The 22,811-nt window shown below is 38.3% G+C and overlaps 2 protein-coding genes across 3 annotated transcripts in view; one reads left to right on the forward strand and one right to left on the reverse strand.

Annotated features, from left to right (window-relative positions):
- Positions 1-22,811, forward strand: part of LOC145782185 (nuclear pore complex protein Nup107-like) — a 41,528-nt gene that overhangs the window by 5,029 nt on the left and 13,688 nt on the right. Inside the window, exons 6-13 of the mRNA XM_082593953.1 lie at positions 143-220; positions 3,427-3,472; positions 5,845-5,916; positions 6,443-6,531; positions 6,919-6,994; positions 7,401-7,514; positions 8,017-8,107; positions 21,964-22,049. Coding sequence (XP_082450079.1) covers positions 143-220; positions 3,427-3,472; positions 5,845-5,916; positions 6,443-6,531; positions 6,919-6,994; positions 7,401-7,514; positions 8,017-8,107; positions 21,964-22,049 — 652 coding nt within the window. The remainder of the gene's footprint in view (positions 1-142; positions 221-3,426; positions 3,473-5,844; positions 5,917-6,442; positions 6,532-6,918; positions 6,995-7,400; positions 7,515-8,016; positions 8,108-21,963; positions 22,050-22,811) is intronic.
- LOC145782186 (uncharacterized) lies at positions 9,599-18,187 on the reverse strand. Of its 2 annotated transcripts, none has more exons than XM_082593954.1 (8): positions 17,603-18,187; positions 15,901-16,035; positions 14,474-14,672; positions 13,665-13,789; positions 12,265-12,371; positions 11,038-11,177; positions 10,469-10,621; positions 9,599-10,373 (listed from the first exon to the last, which is right to left on the reverse strand). In XM_082593954.1, exons 1-8 carry the CDS (start codon positions 18,140-18,142, stop codon positions 9,997-9,999), a joined length of 1,776 nt encoding a protein of 591 aa, XP_082450080.1. In that variant the 5' UTR covers positions 18,143-18,187; the 3' UTR covers positions 9,599-9,996. The 2 variants fall into 2 exon arrangements, with proteins under 2 accessions (XP_082450080.1, XP_082450081.1); XM_082593955.1 differs by having other exon boundaries at positions 9,599-10,367; positions 11,038-11,182; positions 12,264-12,371.

Consider the following 22,811-nt stretch of genomic DNA (forward strand, 5'->3'; position numbering starts at 1 on the left):
TATTTTATGTTAAAAATTGTAAACAAGAAGATCTACACAAAGCAGACTGTATCTTTTTAGCTAAGCACCTCACAACTGGTCTTTGTATTTAACGTCTTTATGTTACACAACAAGACTTTTCATTCCAAGATTTGCTTTGCAGGCGAGATGCTGTGCAAGACATCAAGGGAAGTTTGACTAATGAAAAGCAAACCTGGCGACTTCTCAATGCTTTATATAGGTAGGTATCGGTGGGGCGGCGCAAACGGATAAGGCGTTGGCCTTTCAATTATGCAATCCTGGTTCGACTCCCGGCTTCTGCTGGTTGTTGAAGACACCGCACCTCTACCTAGGGTGTAATAAAGGGTCCATGTCTTTTAGGCGCAGACAGTTAGGCGCCGGTCAGATAGGCGCGCAAACTGTGGCGTCTGGATATTTAGGTGCGGAGCACTGTGGCGCCCGTTCATTTAGGTGCTATTCCTAGTAAAGTCTGCAGATTGTATCAGCTTGGCAGGTAGGGCAATGCTTTTCACACAAAATGTCATATTGAACAGAAAAATATGTTGTTTTAATAATGCGCGTGTGCAGATGAGGTGCGAGACAATGCTCTACTACTCTTGATATTAGCACATCTCCAAAGGACATTTGCTATGCATCCTGAATACAGGTTGCAGCCAGATGGAACTTTACTTAATCTGTTATCTTTCGCATTTACTTCTACTCGGGATGGATTGGTCTTGTGGCGAGTTCGTATGAGACAACGCTCTACCACATGAATACATTTCTATTTGCAATGTGAACCCTGGCTACACGTTGCAAGCATAAAGGTGCGTCTACACGAGAAAGTGTTCTTGCTTAGAAATTCTTGCTTAAGCTAGTGATTAAGGTCGTTTCGTCTACACTGGCAACCTCGACGAAGATTTTGCTCGCTTGAATCGCGGTCACGTGAGTATCTAATCCCCAATGACGTCACGTTTTAAAAAGTTCCCGCCAAAGCATAGCAGTTCGCGCTAAAGTACAGCAGAGTAGACCAAGCAACTGACTGTTCTTTAACCATTTGAAGTTGTTCAAGTTGTTGCAGTCTTTCAGTCATGGCTTCCCAGAAGTTGTGTAAAAAATGCTGCAAAAAGCGAAGGATGCAAACCCGCAATTTACTGCTTATTGAAGCATTCAGACACCTTAGTGAGGTTGAAATGTTGGAAACAGAATTTCGTGTCAGCGTGGGTGACTGGTAACAACCAGCAAGATCATTCCTCCGCTATTTTTATTACCCAGTGTACAATGGCAATGGTTTTCTGCTGAGATCCTGTTTTGGATTTGAAATTGGAAAATATTGTGCTTTCTATGGGCTATTTCGAGTACGGTCACCGCCAGTTCAGCCCACAACATTAATAAGAACGGGTTGGGATCAAAACTTAACGAAATCCTTTAACGATACCGCGCTGCCCTGTCTGGATACTGAGCTGAGAGGAGACCTGAGATTTTGGCGGGAAAAAACATTTCTAAGCAAGAGAACTCACTTAAGCGCCCAGTTTTTCGCTCTGGAGCGTATTTTTTCTCGACGGCTCGCTTACTCGCCCATTTTCTTAAAAGTAAGCGGCACAAACTGCGATTAACTTAAAGAAACAAGAAGTTTGGCTAGCTTAAGCAAGAAAACAGTCGTCGTGTAGACGCACCTTAATGGTGCGACTTTTCTCGTTATTAAACCTAGTCTGGGTTTTGACGGAAAACTAAGTTACTCTTCACTCTAGCCAACCACCCGCTTGAATATAGGCTACGGTATATTTTTTGCTGATGTTTAGTGTAGTTATTATTTGACTCACTAAAAGTGATCTCAGTCATGTTAGGAAACTTGAATAATTTATTGATAAACCTGGTCTAACAACAAATAAATGCCGAACACGCGCATTACAATACAATATGTTTTTCTGTTCAATATAACATTTTGTGTGAAAAGCATTGCCGGTTTAAGCAGCTTCACTAACGGAAGCCGTGACATATTTTTTGAACGGGCGCCACAGTGTGCGCGAACGGCTTGTTCTCTGTTTTTTTTGTTCTAAGTTTTGACGCTATAAAATATATAGAAACAATTGTGCACCTTTTGTTTATTTTCTTCCTTTTCTCATAAACTCTATTGACAAGCAAACAAAGGACCAACTTTACATCAACCAAACTAAAAACTAATAAATTTGCTCAACATAGTCAAAAAATGAAACGTGCAACTTACAAAAAATGTGAGATCATCTGAAGGCAAGCGCGAGACTAATTTAGTTTCTCGCGCGGGCTTGCGGTGATCGAAGCCAAACGTCACATGCGCACCTATTTGACCGGCGCCTAACTGTCTGCGCCTAAAAGACTTGCTCCCGTAATAAATTGGGTGGGCATAATTGCTGCAGGAAAGGCGGCCGAGAGAAAGGAACTGTCCACCCTACTCTCCTTGGTGCCGAAGGCTTAGTACAATGAGGACCTTATCTTCTCATACCCAACACTTGAATCAAGTATGGGACCACCTTTGTCCTTTACCTTTGTAGTGCCATCAGTTTGAATTCTGTTTCAGATAATCCTGACGGTTTTGAGTCATTTTATCTTCTGTTAGCAAGGTTAATTTCACTTTTCAGCGTTGAAGTTTTTTTTGTGTCAGACCACTGGTATATTTAATAATTGCATTTGTTAATTGCGAGAATATTTGTTCTTGTAAAGCTTTACGTGGTAATCACATGAGCTTTAAACCATTGAGGTTCAAAACTTCGGTCTCCAAAGTTTGAAGTTTCTCCTTGAAGTGTGGCATACATTTCGTTGACTGAATGCAGTTAAATAGTGAGCTGTACTTTGAGCGCCCTGCTTGACCGTAGATACTGATTGATGAATTAATTATTATCAGTCGTTGATGTGGTCACAGGGCCGGATTTAGCTGACGGGGGACCCGGGGCACTTTTAGATCGGGGGCCCCCGTGCAAAAAATTGTTTCGCGCCTGTGGCGCGAAAAACCACCTCTACGTCTACAGTAGCATTAATCCAGCACTGCACAGCATTTTGCTGAAACTTCGAAGGCTGAAAGAAAAAAAATAACACAAAATCACGTTTTTTCCACGTAGGGGGCCCTTTAAAAGTCGGGGGGCCCGGGGCACCTGCACCCTCTGCCCCCCTTAAATCCGGCCTGTGTGGTCATTGTGTCATGTGTGGGACCGCGCATGACTACAGGTGAGATTGAATCATCGGAACAGGTTAAATGTGAGCAAATCCTGTTACAATAGTTAACTTTAAATAAAATTTTACATTATCCAATAGTCTGTTGAGTTTTAATATGTGCAATGTTCTTCACTAATTACTGATATTTGTTCCTTGGTTACCTCTTTGTAAACAAATTTTGTTGGTTTGGGGATTTATTTACACAACATTCGAATTACCGGATTGTAAAACTTAAATAATATGATTTTATTTCAACAGAGATCGATTGTCTGTCACGGATGAAGAAATGACTGTTGACTCCGGGGTAAGAAGCCATAGTTGTGTTAAATTCAAAGCTTTTTCATTGGAGTTTTGTTGATTACTCTAGGGTCGAGGGTCCAGTCTTTGATCACCACTCAGCGTAGGCGTGGTGACCCAGACTCGACTTAAAGCGTTTGCTGAAATGCAGTTAATTTTTATCCTCGCTTAATTAAGAATAACTATTTAAGTCTTGGCAATACAATAAAACGCGATTTTGAATGGAATAGAAATTTACTACCTAAGCTTCTGTTTGAATTATTTAGACAATGAGATTTTTGTATTCGAATTGTTATACAGTAGAATTCGCCTATAGTGACTTTGGCTATAGTGACACTTCGCCTATAGTGACACCTGTTGCAAAGTCCCGTTTGCATACGCAACAGTTGAGTAGAATTCTGCTATAGTGACACTTCGGTTATGGTGACACTTTTTCCGCGGTCCCTTCAGGTGTCACTATAGGCGAATTCTACTGTACTTGGAAAATTTGTTTTACAAATTAAAGTAAGTCGGTGAACTCCAATTGTTTTGGTATATTCTAGGGCTGTTCGAAACGAACTTTTTCAAGACGAAACGAAATCCTTAAAGATTTTTACTCCGAAACGAAATCAAGATAAATAATTTGAGGTCGAAACGAAATATTTTACAGCTAACAGGCCATTGCTTTAGAAGTCAACAGAAAAATTTTAAACATCTATTTTTTTGCAAACAAAAGTGTAGCATTTAGAAAATAGGTCGACAGCCAACATCCTTTCACCGCCAAGCAGAATAACACACTGGATTGCAGAAACGGAAACAACCAAATTTGGTAAAAGCGCGGGATGTTTGAAACGACTCTTAATGATGTCAGGGCAAGCAGGTGTCAGATTTTGGGAAGTTTTTTGAATTGGGCAAACTTCTACTCAATACGAAAACGATACAGTAGCCTACAAACAAGAAAAATAATGGGCACAGTCAACGGTGGTTATAAAAGCGTGCGAAGAGGGCACGCGTCTAATGGAGTTTCTGATCGTAGCTCTGAGAAAGAGCAGATCGCAAACCCTTGATGTGGTCAAGGATGCTCGGTTTGGTACCGCAATGTTAGCAGCAGCAGACCACAAACGCTCGCTTGTGATAGTAGTGGTTGGTATAGCCAACAAAGTCTGTGCCAATTTAGCCACCATTGGAAAGTGATCGATTACTTTCCACCGTTGCATTGGACACTCGTTTGTTGGTATCCATTCGCGTTTCTAAAATCGTTTGCAATTTACTTTCGAAATCGCCTGCTGGCACTTTTTTCCCAACAACTCTTTCTCTTCTAAAAATCCCCGACCTGCAGCAATTGTTTCCTTCGTTTCCGTTTGTTGAACTTGGCTGTATTCGTCCGATAGATGTCCTTCCACTTTGTGATGCAGTTCTAAAAGTGTTGTTTAGACGTGTTGGTAAAATCTCTTTATCAAACAAAATCAGCTCAAATCGTGGATCGACAGCAGTGGCAGCTTAATGCAATTTTTCTGTGCTTATATTTCAATAGGCGTATCGGTACAGTGTAATTTTGACTGCAGTTAGGTCAACTCGAAATTCAATAGCATCTTCATGAAACGACCTACTTCTAAGAACTTCCTTAATCTTTCACTCTGCTTTCTGCTCTGCCTATTGTTGGAGCCCTTGCCGATAATGTTGGGTATATTTGGCCTGTCCCAAATTTGGCCACTCATACTTTTTGTCAATTGTGTGGTTAGCTTGAGAATTTCTACGCACTGTTCTGCAATTGTCCATTCTGCGCTACTTCGTGTGGGCAACTGGGCATGCCCTCACCTTCAGCACTCATTAAAATAATTGCGCGGTTTAGTTGTTGTAGACCCGGTTCTTGATGCAAATACGAATTCCAACGGGTCTAAACATGTTGAATGACATTCAATGGCTTCATCCTAGTTTCATAATTCAAAATGTTTCTTCCCAATGATCATAAAGTTTTTCCAAATTTCTCTAAATTGAGGATAACATCCTTATTTGGCAACACTTATGGAAAATAGAACCCGGGCTGAGGCGAATATAATAAAGAGAGCACCTCGCAAGCTTAGATTTTCTCACTTTGTGAGTTGCCATTATTGTCAAACCTTTGAAAAACATGATGTGAATTCACTTTGAGATATGAGTTTTTGACACTTCTTAAATTTCTACATTCTTGTATATTTCGTTTCGAACGCAGAACGAAACGAAATAGCTTGGACTTCGAAACGACACGAAACTCTTCACTCAGAGATAATTTCGAAACGAAATTAAGACAAGCGATTTTGCTTCGAAACGAAATATTTCGAAATATTTTTGTTTCGAACAGCCCTAGTATATTCTTAATTTGTGTGCTACTGTTCTTATTGTATTAATTTTTGTTTTTAGATTGAATGTTTAAGTGAAAAATCCGCCGTAGATGAATATTTCAGTCAAAATTCAGATATTCGTCAAGCTCAGGTGAGCATCAAGGCCATCAGCAGTTGACCTTATTTCGCCAAGAAATCCACTGTATATAATACAGTGGATTCACTGTATAAAGTGTATATACAGTGGATTTCTTGTTCATGACTGTCAGGCCAGTTTGATCGTCGGATGTACGTCCAATCAGTGGGCTTTCCAAACGTATGAAGGTGTATCCCGGCAAGGTGTTTAATGGCATGCTTGAAAGTCGACATTTCATTGAAAGACTTTCTTGGTCTTCAATGTACTTAGTCTAAATTTTCAAACTCTCGGCATAGACTTAAATAAAAGACATTGTTTTCAGTGAACAGTCTTGCGATTTGAGTAAAAGGCACACTATCGTCAAAATTGTACAAGCGATTGCCAGCGTTGTTTGAGTTATTTTCTGTTTACAAACATTTGCTCTATTGGCGCAAGTTGCGCAGTTCCGTACTCTGGTACCAGTCATTAACACGGTATTAATTGAATGTTCTGCTACTGTTTTAAGCTCCTGCATTTACGTTGTAGTCCTGTTGTATTTTAGATTGTCATCGATTGGTTGGAGCGAAACGTAGCAGACGAACTGGAAGGCGTCTCTAATCGGTTACAGCATTACTCCGGCAGGGCATTATGGTAAGGTTTTATTTTTTTGATGGACTATCACATCTTAAGCCAGCGTTTCTTAACCGTGTCCCATAAACGGGCCACGGGACCCCGTAATGAGACCGCAATGCGTTTTAGCCGGCCACAAGTTTAGGCCCTCAGTTTTTTGGTCATTGTCTGTCCACGGGTGTCCGAATACAGTGCTTGGTTTAAAGTTTTTGTTCTCCCATAATAGCTCTAAGTATTTGGGATTAATTGTACTTTTTTAAAAGTATGTTAAATGTTACAATAGTCATTACAATGTATCTTACAATGTTTATTGTCTATCCAGCGCCGCCATATGTTCGATTTTTGTGTTGATCTTGTAGTTACTTGAAATCTAAAATATCTGTCTCTTGAACCCTGTTCTGTTCTCAGGGAAAACACTCTTTACCATTTGAAGAAAAACGAAGAAAATGGAAATCCACCAGACCCGACCTTCGTCACAGAAATGGTGAGTAGTTTGAGTGGTAGTTTCTCCAATTTTGTTCCATGTCATTTTTGCGATTGCAATGGTGCAAAGAAGTCTTGAGGATTCATACTTAACCAAAGCATCAGACCATTCGTGATTCGTTTGTAGTGCAAGCCAATGGCACTTTTTGGTATCCAAATCACAACGCAAAAAAGTGCAAAAAATGACGTGTTGTAAATTTAGTGTAAACCCAGACAGCAAATCAATCGTTTTTTTTTTCATTGATTCAACGTCTGCATGAACGCTATGCCACACACTCACAAAAAATATCCGTTTTTCATGAGACAATTCTTCTATTTTATTTCAATCATACATTTTGTGCCACTGTGCTTGAGTATATTGCTTCTTCCCATTGTGATGGCTTTGGCTTACTGGAAGATACTTCCAGGATCCAGATGCACCTTCCAGGACTCGTCGTCCTCTTCATGAGCTTGATCGAGAAGATGACGCTAGATTGTTGAAATGCATCTTTTCCTGCATCCGGGGAGGGAAAATTGACGAAGTATACATTTTGACATTGAGTATTGTTGCATGGTTGAACTGCTGCTGCGAGTTACTTAATTTTCTGTTCTCTGTCACTTTCTAATTTATGGTTGGGGTTACGTGGTGGACGGTGGTGCTTCCTCATAAAAGTCTCTACATTGAATTATATCGCAAAGCTTGTGACAGTTGCCGTTGCGGTAGTTGCCTGCTTACAAGTTTACACAAAAGTGAGTATTCTTACCACTGTCGAATGCATTGCATACACAAAACGTTTCGTCAGAGGATGGAAAGCTGTATTTATCGATTGTTATACGTGATATTTTTAAAAAAGTGATATTTTTGTGTGTCTAGTTTTTTCAACAACTTTGTGGCCTATGCAATGGACAATGGCGGGTTGAACTTTTTTGTATGTAGTGAGTTTGAAACAACGAAACGCTGGACGAAACTTTGGTGTTGCGCTAATGTAGGCCGAAATGCTTAGTCTTGTGTCACTGCACTGAACTACCGTGCACAAACTTTAGGCTGAAGATCTTTGCGTCATGCATGGCCAGCCATGGAGGGTGGCTGCGTTGGAAGGATGGAGGTTGTTTCATGATCCGAACATGGTTAATGGTGAGTTGGTGGTTTTCATTGAATTTGTTTTGCTTTTGAGACCGGTTTTAAATCAATTATTAAATAAACTAGTTACGCGGGTCACTGCGCAGTTGGTATCGGGTCACTGCGCAGTTGGTCTCAATAAAGGGAAAGTTGGTGCTATACTCAGTTACTGAGCTTCGGCAAATGAGGAAAAGTTCTCTTCTCATTAAGCCTTCGGCACTAAGGAGAGTAGGGTGGCCAGTTCCTTTCTCTCGGTCACCTTTTGTTCAGCAACTACGCCCACCCAATTTATTACACTCTGGTTAGATGTGAGCGGTGTTTATCAACTACCAGCTTAAGCTGGCTATCGAACCCGGTTGGCATTATTGTAAAGTCAACGCCTTACCCGCTGCGCGATTCTACCGCTTTGTTTCAAATGCACTGGAGCAAAACGGAAAAGCACTAACCCTGATTTAATTTTCCTAACTGTAAATCTGTCTTACCATTTGAAATCACGCTTCTTGAGCATTATAGAGACCCACAAATATCTTTTTTTTGCTTTGTTCATTTTTTTATCATAAAGTTTTGCTGTAAGTTTGTGGACAGATGCTGGAAACAGCAGCAACAATTGTTAAACAGGAACATCGACCTTGCTGTCAGGCTAGTTCAAGTCACTTAAAAAGCTTAGATTTTGATGCTAGCGATTGTACTTTTTCTTTCAGAATTTTTTTTTAAAGTAATTTCTATATTGAATATATTGTTTTGGACAGAAAGCTTTTACAATGTTTTTTTTTTATCACATTCGGCTAAGTTGAAGCGTTTTGGCTTGTGCAGGATTTGCAACAGTGCAGGGCGAAATTCAGGTGACTTTACAATCTACATATTATTTTGCTAAATCCGTTGGTGCAGTAAAGCCAGTTCTTTTATTACCGTAGAGTTGTTGTAAACTAAAAAAGAATAAAAGTAAAGATTTCATCAAAGATAAGACGACGTCACATTTCTCTTTCCTGGTCGGGCTTTAGGAAAATTGCTACGGTTTCTCTATCGACGGCATGCATTTAATTGGACCTGCTGAAAATTATGGAATCTTTTTTAATTTAGGAAATCTTCGCTTTTTTGTAGTGTGTGCAATTTCAGTGTTTTTCGCTAAGTAGTTTCCAGGCTTAATTAAAACCAAATTTCTCTTCGACGCAACATACATTCCCCTTAATGTTGTTTTGATTAAATTTTCTTGAAAAATTCTGTTGCAATAACAAGAGTAAAAAATGATAGTACGGTAGTATCTTTCATTCAAGAGCATGTAGCTGTGTCTTTGGCAAGCCACTTAGAGGCAATTTTTTTATTATTGCAATGTTAATTGTTTTTGTTGAAGTACAAATTCAAACTGTAAATAATTGTACAAGAACTTCCCTGCAAAGTCTAAACATCTATAGGTTGTCGTGTTGGGTAAAATTGTACAAATTCATCCACTGACGTAGTCTCATTGATGCAACTGTCCAACTCTGTCGCGAAGCACCCATTTTAAAACCGAATTTATTTGAATACGTTGCAAGATCGACAAAATATTAAAACGAAATAACAAATTGGCCCTGTGGGAAAAATCTGTTCATTTGCATTGAATCATCGTCATGTGGCGTTAAAATGTACGCAAGCTTACAGATTTTGTTCTGATGAGTCACTGACATCCCAGACAGCAAAATCCGCCATTTTCTGCAGACGTTGAATCAATGTAAAAGTGGTTGTAAATGTAAAAATCGATGTCAAAATGGCGAATTATGCTGTCTGTGATGATAACACTTCGCATATAATGTCATGGATCGAAATGTGTCGATATTTACAAACAAAAATGCTCCTCCGCACTTGCACAATTACGTTAAAATTTGGCATCGACAAAATGTAATTCAAAAAGAAAAGAAAATTAAAAATTAATCTAAACTAAACTTCATCCTCTTTCCGTCCCGTTCTATGACGACATGTCTGACGTAGCGAGGCACTTTCACCGTTAAAACGTCATCACTGTCCGGTTCTTGTTTGACGTCATCAATATCTCGACAGTGATAGACGTTCTGCCAACTCTTTCGAAATCGCTCCAAGACGCCTTCGGTGCTCACAGGGGTCGTGGCGTCCTCGTCAGAGTCGAAACTATCGTTTGTTTTGACTGACAAGTCTACCGCGTCGTCTGGCGTTGAGCGTAGGTGTCCGCCCGTTTTCAGTTTTTGCGTAATTGCGTCATAGACGGCTTGTGACGTGGAGCTTGCTGATTGGCTCGGCACAAGTGGCGGTGGTGACGTTCGCTCTTGATCTGAAATTGGTACGAAAAAATTAAACTTTGATAGCTTTATGGTAAATTGCTTATATTTTTCCCATTTGGTTTTTAAAACGTGTTGATAAACTTACCGCTGCTATGGTGCGACATGTGGCGCATGGTTGTTGTTTGACCTGATCGCCGCAAGCTGGCGGGCCTGTCCGGTGAGAAGAGTTGTTTGTATGTTTCGCGCAGTTTATTAATTCCAACAGGATTAAAGCTGAATCTAGGAGAAGAGTTCTCCGCTGTGAAAAAATTAAAAAGAACTATGTCAGTCATTGAGCGCCATTTTGTATTTTGTTTTATTATCACTGCATTATTATCTTTTTACCGAAAAATTTGTAATTTTTAGATGTTATAGACGTAAAAACAACATTATACGTTAAAGAAAAACTAGCTTTTGCAAGTGTGGTAGAATTATCAGCCTCATCAGTTTCAAAACCTTATCAGTTTCGTTTGTTTTTGACTTAAGTTCAATACAAAACAGAGTAACCTTAGCGAGTTTAACATACTTTTTTACACACAAATTTGTGTGTAAAAAAGTATGTTAAACTCGCTAAGGTTATTCTGTTTTATTTCTCTATGGTTCAACAAAGCAAACTCGCTACAAAAGCTTTATTCAATACAAAATTTGGTTATACTTTAGAGTTTAGAGCCTCACGTGTTTGTAAAGGTCTTCTGTAGAAAGGGCCGGTGGAAGGGACCAGGTCCAGGTAGGCTTTGTATAACTTCACCAAGCATCTTGGGTCGTTTTGAGTTGCGTACCGTCTCATAACTTGCTTTGTTGACATATTGTAGTATCTGTGATTTATTGAACAAATTCATCAAATCTGAGATAACAAATCGAGAATTGTATTACTGTACTTGACAAGACTAGGAAATGTATTATCATCAGTTCAATTAAATTTTGCTTAAAAATTGCCACTTAAGCTTTTAATAACATCTAAAATTGTAAACCATTACTGCGGTCCAGTAATATTTTCGCCGATAAAATCAATTATTATTTCGTTCAAAAATTAATTAAACATTGACATGGCTTATTGGTGGTCTTCAACGACATGTAGAGAGCTTCACTGAAATTAAAGAACTCCGACGGTTTGTTTAAGAACAAATGTCACTAAGGTTAGCCATAAATACAACCTTGTGAGTTTTGGCCGGATTTTCGAGTTCTCGGCAGTCCGAGTCAATTAATAACATTTTGCAAAGATTTTTCGTTAAATTTGGTAAACACAGAGTTTCAGGTCAACAAACACCATAGATAAACACTGCTTTTAAACATCTTTTCTTATTTCAATTATTTTCACAAGTTAAAAGTATCAAACTAATGAAATCATTCAACAGTTTGTGAAAAGCTTGTAATTTCGTATTATACGTTTTTTTGCGATGGTAAATGATCGAATAGAAACATTACAAATTAAAATTTACTTCACTATTGAAAACTTAATCGAACAATGTATTGCAGAGCTATCGTAAGCAAACGACTACGCTTCTAACCAAATTGCGTGTTTTTTCTTCCAAAAGCTCCTAAGCTTTTATCAATTCCACCCCAGACAACAAATCAGTCGCTTTTCACGTCATTTATTCAACGTCTGTAGACGTTGAATCAATGGGTTATAGATAAATTGTTCGCAAACAGTTGTTCGTAAAACAATTGTTCGCAAACAGTTGTTCGTAAAACAATTTTTCATAAACAGTTGTTCGTAAAATTAAATCCGTAAAACAATTCTTCGTATACATCAATTCTCAATTGCATGCACGAAGAAATGCTTTAGGAAGAATTGTTTTACGAAGAATTAATTTTACGAACAACTGTTTACGAAAAAAACGTTGGACACCGAATCAATGTATAAAACGACTGGTTTGTCTGAGACGTTGATTGTTACCTTACCTTTGATCGCTTCTCGTGAATTCTATGTATTCTTGATTCTTTGTCTTGTCCACTGCTATGTTGAACTGTTCCACCTTGAGCTCATGATGTTCTTCCATACTAGCAATCTGGTTGCAAGAAAAGAATTTATTGTTATTCAGTATGAGCAAACTGTAAATCAAACCCGGCCCAATGGTGCAGTTTAAGTTTATAAAAAACGCTTTTGTTTTGACTTTTTTTTTCCTATTAGTGTTACAGGTCTGGCAACTGGCGAAAGTTTTACTTAGATTTGTTTTAGAATCTTTGAAATCAATGTCTTTTAACGATCCGTGAACTGGGCCCACCTTTTTACAAATTACGTTGATTTGTATCAGGAAGGGAATTATGACATCTTCAAGACGCACTTTGAACATAATGAAAGGGGGCTACGTGCAACATCACTATATTTTAGCAATGCAATGAGCTAACTACAATATTTCTGTCACGCTTATGATCGCGTTGATCATCGCGTACATCGTTGATCGATTACATCGCGTTGGTCATCTTGATCAAAAGGTTATTGACGAGGGTGAGATTTGAACCGTTGGCTTGGTTACTTTTGGCCTAACTGTATTTCTCCACAATCGGCGGATGAATATGTCAAAGTTAAGCAAGAAATTCCTTAAAACAACATACACTGTCAGATTGCAGTATGGCGCGTGTACGTTTTGTTTCGCTAAATTTTCGCTAGAGTTAAAAGATAATACGAACACACGATGTTGCCCACGTTTATATTTCAAAATTTTCAGTTGAAAAGTGTTAATATTGTGCGAGTTGTGTGAAATTGTAAAATATAACTCGTTGTTAAATCATGGCAAAGCCGATGTTGCTCTCCATGCAGCTGGCTCTATAAAATCGCTTGCCGCGTAGAAGCAAAACTTTGTAAAATGGCTGAACCAAGTTTCCTTCTATCTAAAAGTTATGAAAGATGACCGTAAAATACGTGTTTAACATTAAGAGGAGCAGCTGCACAATGTGGAAATGAAAACGACAGAAATTAATTAGTGTGCCACTGGTTCTGACAGAAATTGATTGTTTTTTAAACACCCATCATGGTAAAAACCATATGTATAGTTTGCGAAAACAGAGAGCACAAAATTTAGTATTCAAATTGATGAGCACATTCTTTTATGCAAGCAGGCTAAAAGGGTGTTAATCTTCATTATAATTAATGAGATGAAAGCGTTCTTAGTGGATGAGTGTCTTGATATTTTTTCGATCTATTTATGAGCAACGTTGCCTAATTCTCGTGTAAACGTGGTAAAGTTGCGTAGTAGACTACTTTCACGTCATGTCTCTCATCAATGAAAAAAAATGCAAACCTATTTTTTGTTTTATGTTTTCAATGTTAGATTTATTGGTTAATCTGTGCAGCAACTCACCTCGAATTCAACACAGTTATAGTAAAATACGACGTGAAAGATTCCTTTTGCTGTTGCGTAATCCAGGTAACCGGTCTGCCACAATTCATCGTCGTTCAAATTGTCTACTTGAATTTTTTTTCCAGCTGCACAAAATGTATGACCGAATGTCTACTATATTCCACCAAAACATACCGGGCTGAGTTGCACAAAATCGAGCACATCATGCCATAAAACAAGTGGCTGATTCCTACTTTGAATTTTGGCCCACGCTCAATCTACTACGATATTTTTCCGTTTTCAGCCACATTTACAACGTTAAATATTATGTAATCGTGGTGAGCAGGTCTTCTATCTTTTCGTATCATCCATGAAAAACAATGAGAGAATTCAATTGCTCGTAAAGTAATATATTTCACTCAGTGCAGTAACCAATATAAATCTTTTCATCGCGCATTGCGCCACACTAGTTTTTGTTTTCAATTTTCTTTTTCTCAACTGTTATTTATTTTTCAAATATAAGCAAACAAACTAAGGCCGAGAATTGCCGTTTTATGCATGCAAATTGTCATGGGCATACCGGACGTTTATAATAAGGGCTTTTTAATTTTTGTTATTAATACAGGCGTTAAAATAAAGCGAAAAGTTTTTATGAAAACATTAATCACACACAGCACGCCACCCGCCCGAAGTGCTATAATTTCTACTCGTGCCTACGGCAACAAGTTTTGCGAAACTATACTGTGCAGAAATTGTACGACTAGTTGTCCGCAGCGAATGTTAACAAAGAACAACGACCTTTGTCACCCAGATAAAGATTTACAACTTACATTTGTTGGCCTGGGCTTCCACACTCAATTCGCCCGATCGCGTTTTCAAAGCGTCACGAAACTCGGCAAATGTGCTTGAGTATTTATCGAAGAAGTTGACTTCTGAACGGCAAGACACTTGCCGCAAGTACCTCTGGAGTCCAGAAGCGATTTGCATCAGTGTGTCAGCAGGGTATGGCTTTTTGTCTTTTCGTCGGACCTGCGTTTCGTAAAGCGAAAGTAATTACCCTGGCAGTGTCAGTTGGTGTCACCAATACTAGTGCCAGGTTTTTGCTGTTCAAATTGCACCATACAAAGCCCATCAATCAATCACAGGATACATTAAATCTTCCAAAATGTGCGCTCTAAGAACGTGTATAAATTTTAACTATTAAATTTGTGTCTGACAAAGCAATCAACAATGTTTTTCTATTTTTGTCGATTGAGCGTTGAAAAACTGTGAAACAATGTGAGATTTTTAATCGTTTTCACCTCGATTTCAGACTATCAACCATCAATCATTGTTTTGCTTGTCAGTTAATATGCGAAGTGTCGATCACTGACATGGACTGAATTGCAACTTAGCCACACTGAGGAAAGTAAGAAAAGGGTAAATTTTGCGTCACATTCGCAACATTGGATGTACAAATGACTTGTGGCCAAATTAAATAATGCGAATAGGAGGTTTGGGTTAATTAGTACTTCACGCTTTGAGATGGCTCCAACCTTCATTAGAGCCCATGATTTCACGTTTATTGTTCTAGACTAGACTAGTACGGAATATAAGCACATTAAGAAATGCATCATGTTTGTGACACGAAGCGTCAAAGGCCCCAATTCATCACTGTTGGAAGTTCAACATAAAGGCCATGAAACCTTTGTAAAATGCAAATCCACGGCGATATTCTATGAACAGCAGTGCAAGTTGGTTGCAATATAGGCCAGCTCGCGCCTTGGTCCTTAAAACCCCAAGCTGTTTCTACCTTCATAAAATCTCCTTCTCAAAACGCAAACGAATCTTGGATTGCACTGTTATTTACCCAAGTTGCAAGATTTAATTTTTTAAGTTGGTTCAACGTCTGCAGATGTAAAAACGACCAACTTTGTAGGCTTGGAGAAGACCGGCATCCCACCGTCGTTGCATAACAACACTGCCTTGCTACGTTTAAACAACGTGAAAAATACTGTCTTCATCCGTTGAGAATTGATGGAAGTCTAACTCTACAGTAGTTTAGACTCTTACTAAACAACTATTCATCAACTCTTGACATCTCCAGCTCGTTCTCGCAAGCGGCTTTAATCAGACAAACCATATTTCTTGGTCGAATGCAAAACCTCAGTCCTGCAATCGTAAAGAAATGATTTACAAGGAATGTTATTTTAACGTCAGTTGACATCGGTCAAGCGCTAAAGTGCTTGCACGTCAAGGTGGCCGTAAAACAGCTTACCTCCTTAATAAATCTTGGTAACCAGTAGCTCATAACTTCAATGTCGGCCACTCTGATATCAACTGGGGCTTCTGAAAATCTTTCCAATTTCGTTTCCGGTTGTCTGTTTCGGGTGATAGCCCAGTCTCGCCATACCTTTGAAAGAAAATGTTTTTGTTTGTTATTTTCACATTTGATTCGTATTTTGACACAAAAAACAACACAATCTTCAAAAATAAAAAAAAAGAACATCTGTAGATGTTTTTTTTTGCTTTGTTGTGTTGTTGCAACTATTAAAAGGATAAATGAATGTAAAACGAAATAGGGGTAGACCACCAAGAATTTGGACGAAAGATATTAAAGACCGGTCAGGACTTAAATACAAAACTGTAATATAACGTCACACTACAGAGAAACTTGGCGTTTCATTGCCTCCAACTTCGACGAGAGGAACGAACTTAATGATGATGATGTTCCAGCATCTATTTTGGGACATTAAATGTTTTGAATCTCGCTGGTAACTGTAGTTTCTTGTTTTGGAATCAAATCATCTTTGGCATTAGAGTATGGTAAGAATTCACAGGGGTGGACAGTTATTCGAATCAGAGGACACTTTATCACTTCTTTTGAACATTTTCAACTATTTTGTGCATTACTGATCGTATTCAGGAGAGAAGCCAATTGTTCCATTGGTTTCGGATTTCACTTCTCTTTCCAGCTAGCAATAGTTGCCGTTTTTACATCAACGTCGTCAAACGGGTAACGTTTGTTTGCTGTCTGGGTTGCCATTCGCCTGGCTCTTGGATGCGACGTGCTGGAGTGCGTAGTCTTCATCTTGTGCAATGCTGTGCCACTGGCTTAGTTTAAGCGGTTTTGCTGATGGTGATTTTTAAACGTGCCAAACTTGTTACATTTATGGCTAAGAATATAGTCGATAAATGCTCTTAATTGTTTTTTTTTGCTTCTGACACATTTGTTTTCCGTTGTAAACTTCAATTACTGCTGTTTGTCCGACATAATGGAAACTTTATATCGTTGGCACTTTTTATAAACGAGTATTTATTTCCAATGCATGGCCATGTCATTCTGCAACTTCTGACATCCACCCTCCAACCTACAAAGCGTTCAACCTTTGAAGATGTTTAAGGATTCACGACTCATTCACTAAAACAGAGTCCGTGTTTCGAAATTTTTTCGAATTAATTTCACGTTTCCTGCAACAGTTGCGTTATTACGGCTATCCGCGTATATCGGATAAATGGTGTTGTATATTAGTTCCTTGATTCGTAATTGTGAAGAAGTTTGCCTCTTCTGCTATGCGCGAGGTTTAGTCCTAACCAGCCAGTCAGTTAGTTTTTATAATTAACGTCCGCAGACACTAGATCACTGCAAGAATTCACTGGTTCGGGTGTGCTTGGATAATTGGGATCAATAAAACTTGGGGACAGGTGTAGTGGTGTACTGTACCCGTTGGAAGATATTTTTTGCCAAACGCTACTACTGTAGATAACTAGCCTCACAAGTGGAATTCGTTTGTCATGAGTTTTTGTCTGGTTACATGGCAGCCCTTTGCTTTTTCGCTTTGTTTGAACAAAAAAAAGCTCGACTAAATGTTAATGATGTTTAGAAAATGGCGGAGTCGTCTTAGCTGACATTTAACCCACTAAATGAAGACCATGATGCTATGTAAGCAGTTTGTGATTAAAATTATACATGTTTTTACCTTTATTGCCCAGTTGTTCTGGCGCATGGTACGTTCGGGAATGAGTCCATTGGGACCATTCACTGGGCCGTTCACCATCGGTTCAAAACTCCCCATTGTGGATTCGTCACCATTTTGATAGGAAGAGACTGATCCCCATCCATTACGATCACTTGTTCTTTCCGATCCCAGTGAGGATGTTTTCATCAGTTTTGCTTTCTTTGCAATTTGATGTAATCCTTCACTTACATCCGTTGAATTTCTTTGCATAAATGATCTGTAATGTTCTAGGATGCTCTTGGCTTTGTTTTTTGTTTCTTCAGAGATTGACATTAATTTCTCTTCATCTGTTGAGTTGTCATCCGGGAAAGCGTCATCTGACGTGCTCTCGTCATCTGCATATTCTTCCGCCATGATCGACTTTTGCGGAGTGCTTCTTTTTCTTCCATTTCGTCGTTGAAACTGGGTCAAGTTGAGTGGCGCTGACTCGAGCAGTTCACTCTGTGCTGTTACATTGAAGCTCCCGCTAGCAAGACTGTGCTGCTGGGTTTCTACCGACATACTTAGTCGTTTCAACACTGTTACAACTGAAATAAACGTAAGTTAGTAAAGAAAATCAATCTCAACTTGTGTTCACCCGGACAGCAAAATTCGTCATTTTTATTTATTGATGTAAAAATGACGGGGGTTGCTGTCTGGAACTCACTGCAGTTCACATCTTGCGATTGTGGAAACATTGAAATTTATTCAAACCTTTGCAACATCGATTGGTGAAAGTTGCACGATCTTCACCATTTTTTTATGATGATTAATATGCAGAGTCTATTTGAATAAGAACTTTCTGAGGATCCCATCAGGGTGAAGCAGGCTGTCAAGGTTTTAGAAGATGAGGAACCATTACTAAAATGCTCTCTGCTTATTTTTTCCTTCGGCATTGAGCATTCATTTGCAATGTTAAGAACATTATTTGAAGTGCAATGCTTTGTTTTGGGTACTTTTCCTTATGTATTTTTTTTTTATTCTATCAAAACAAACTGCACAGTACGACGTAACCAATTTTTGACCACCACTGACTTTTTTTTAAATCAATGATTAAGCAACATTATTTTGTCAGTTACAAGCACTAGCACAATAGACGAAAAGCCCCAAGTGCAACTAATTTTAAATGTTTTATTAACTAAAAGTAGCGTATTTCTGTACCTTATGCTTGGCTGCACACATGCAAACAGTAAAACATTTTGAAGTGAGAAATATATTGTCGCCCTGCTCTGTTATGTATATCTGCGCTTCTCTCATTTATCACTAAACACTTTTTTCTGAGTTAGCACGTTATTTAAATGCAATGTATACTACTTGACATCATATTATTTCAGACACAGTTGTCTCAAATACTCCAATCTCTATACTGGCTACCTATTTCACTTTGTATCAGCCTTTGTTTCCTATGCATATGCTGGGCAAACTTACTGTATCTGAAGAATTCTTGTACAATCGACGTTTCTTTGACTTCAACCTTGTTCAATTTTTTATTGAGGTCATTCTAACAAGTCTCTAGCTAGATACGCCCTTTGCATTGAACTTGGACAAAAGATGGTTTTGCAAAGATGTTTTGAAATCTCTAATCATCTACATTGATTTCGATGCCTTTTTCATAGAATCGAAGAATTCTTTTTCTCCTTCTTTACTCTTTATGCTCTTCTTGGTATGCTCGCGGGGCCTACAATTTAAATAGGATCTGTTTTTATAAAGATTGTATACGATTAAAAGTGGGCTAGCTCGAAAAAAAGAGTTGAAAAGAAATGCTGCTCAGGCAACTTCTTATATCTAGCTCGCCTTGATTGAATGGAGCTAATGGTAAGACGTCGCCATCTTTGATGATGTGCGTTGAAGCTTCGCAGCTACAATTCGATGTCTTCAATACGTGACCACTGGATATTTATGTTAAATGCTGTTTCCTGAGCACTAAGGTTTACGCTTGCAGGAGCGGAAATGCTTCAAAAATTTCTCTGCTCTTCCTGTTAACAAACCTGGTCTACCGATCTTCGTTTTAGTTAGATAAGCATAAACACAAACGGCTCCATTCATTTCAAATAAGATTCTTTGTCTGCATTAAGCTACCATCGCCGAACGTTGCAACTATTCAACATCAGCGAAATTTTCCACCGCATCTCATGTTAGTTTAGAGAACTGCCTTCCATCAACTCTGTGAATCATGCCACTGTTGGCCGTATATTATAGACTCCCCTTTTACATATATCACGCAAAGCAACAGTAGATAAGGCGCTTGTTTGTATTCGTCATTGTTATTCGTTCGCATAGAGCCTGGCTGCTTTATAAAATCCATTTCGATTGATTGTTCCTAGTCAACTTTTTAACATTTTCTGATAAGTAATAAGTACATACATGGAAAGGCTTTCATTAATATTTAAACTGGACGTACTTTAGACCTGCCTTAGTTTTGTTGACTGAACTGAACAATAAATTCTACATAGACGACTACCTAAGCCTAATATTTGCCATGCTCGAAGCGGTACGAGCGTTTATGTAATAATTATAAATCGCCCATGATTAATACTGAATCTGTTTGCACAGTGATATGCAAGGTTTTCTAATATCTACAATGGTCGGGGACAATAAATGTTGAATTACGGGAAAGTCGGTCAAAAACAAATTTTAACGATTTGCGCTTTTTAGACCCATTTTGTCTGCAACGAAACAGGGTTTACCACCTGGAAAATTGATTTATTTTCTTCACAGTTTGATAATTATTTGATGCTGGTTATGTGGGTCTTCAATAAAACAAAATGTTGCGACCAGGCACTGTATGGATGAAGATTTGTAACGGAGGCTTTCTTAATCTTGTATTGTCGTGACGTTTGTTGATGCGATTTGTGGTAAAGCCAACATAAAGCGCTAAATTGCGAATGGACGAATTTGAACATCAGCAGACATTCATTCATTGTTTTAAAACATTTAAAAAATGTAAATAACTGAAATTGACTGAGATCTTGACTATCAACTTTTCATACCTACTATTGTGCAATAGTATTCTGAACTATTAATCAAATTTTGCAACATCAACAAAGCGCAGTGCCGGAAACAAACTAGATAGCCCTAAGAACGGAGTGACTCGATAGCAATTTTGTTGACTTAGATTTTATTAACTTCACCTCAATGCAGGCCTCCTTATGAACATGACAAATTCAATTTTTCAGAAATGGGTCGGATTAGTGTCGGAAAGTTCAAAGCTAATGTCGGGATCTCGCGCTCTATGATTTAAAAAGTTGTTCTTGTAGAAATAGTTTATTTTTGATGCGATTAACTTTTTTCTCGCTGTAACCGACTTTTTTCTGTTGTTGGAAGTTTGGTGTAATTATAAAAAAGATAGAATGCAATTTCCTATCGAAAAATCTTAAGTTTTCGTGCGTTTGTCTAATCTAATAAAAGGCAACGTTTTTTTGTTGCAATATCTACTCAGTTTATCACCGTTCAAGGCGTGACAGTGCTTCTTAGTTTCTTTATAATTTTTATCCTTTTTTGACAATTTACATCAGCGCCTGTCTTAATTACTGCTGTTCGGTTTCCCCCACGTATATTTGATGGCTATTCATTAAATCTGCCTTAAAAAATTGATTTGAGGTTCTAAATCAATTTATCAAATTTTACTAATGGTTTTAATTATGGCGCATCTTTGCCTGAAATGATCGCTTGGCAATGGGCTGGGCAATTTCACTTGTATTATAATGTCTTCAATACTGGACTTACGTTGTGGATTTTTCTTCTGTTTAAAGATCTGGTCTAATGCCAAACGAACTCTATTAATCACTTGCTGTGTCAATATGGTGTGCGCATTGCTCTTGTCTAAAAAGCAAAAATCTAATTCAATTTAGCTTGAGTCACAAAAACAGATTTAAAATGGAAATATTCGATATGAACTCAAGAGCAGAGCTCTTTGTTTTTTGACATTAAAGCTTCTCCGCTTGCTAATGAGATTTTACTTTAAAGAAAAAAAGCTGAAATAAAGTTTTAGATCTTGCCATATAGAATTGTTTAAAAACTAAATAAAGTACGTCATGGTCTAATCTAAACACTAGCTTAACGATTTAATTGTTTGTGAAGTTTATCATTGCAAATAATCTGTTTTACAGGATCAGATGATGGTATTTGAACGATATAAACCATTTATTCACTTACATGTTAAGTTAGAATAGAATTATAGGAAAGAAAATTGTAAATTTTTTCGATTTTTTTATCGTATTTTTTATAACTAATTTTTTGAAACCTGATTCTGCATTGACTCCAATTTTTGGAAAACTTTTCAAACTGTTTTTGTTACGTTGTCTGTTGTTCAGTTGCTGCAAAACTATACTGTTTTGTTTCAGCGTGCCAGGATGGTGGCTTTGTTCCGATGGAAGGAAATGCGAGGCGGGATATGTGGAAAGTTACCGCATGGGCCTGCTCGAATGACGTAAGTAGTTTCCTTATTGGCCTTGTTTAGCTTGAAGTGAGACCTCGCTATTCCGACCAGCGTTAATATTCAAATAATGTCGTTTTACGGAGGTTATCCGATTATGCTGTATTGTACTAATCACGTTTTATTTTGTGCCTATTGCGACAGCATGTAGTACACTGGGATGACAAGTGCAATACTGTAGAACTGACATCTGGAAGCAGTGTTGAGACAGGTTGTCCTTGAGTCAGCTGTTTCCATTATTTTGGCACACCATTATGTGTCTTGCCCAGATACAGCTGCGTGCTCTGGAGCGGTGTCGAACCGACGTCCTTTAGAACGTCGCAGAGACGTCCTCACCACACAGCCGACAAGCAACATCATCAAGGTTGAAAGAGATCCGATCCAGTAGATTTGTCTTGGTATACCTGATTTCCGATATTCAGGATTTTTATGAGTTAACATCACAGTGTCTTCCTCATCTAGATCTATTAACTTGGCTGCTGGTGAAATGGAGATGGGGAGAGTAGTACCCGGCTGGCAAAAGTTACCCTCTTTCAATCAAGGTTGAAAAAAACCCGATTTAAAAAAAAAGCCTAACTCGCCTGTTTTTTTTTTGTTTTTTTTTAAAAAGGTAGATTCATGACCTACTAGAACACGGCCAAATATGTTGCTATTTGAGGAAATTTCTAAAAGTCTGAATTGTTACAATCCTAGCTATGACAAACCTGTCATCTTCCCATTTCCAGAAGTAAGTAAAATAAGCAATATTTGCACCTA

This window comes from Aplidium turbinatum, chromosome 13 (assembly GCF_918807975.1).
Source record: "Aplidium turbinatum chromosome 13, kaAplTurb1.1, whole genome shotgun sequence".
Lineage (NCBI taxonomy): Eukaryota > Metazoa > Chordata > Ascidiacea > Aplousobranchia > Polyclinidae > Aplidium > Aplidium turbinatum.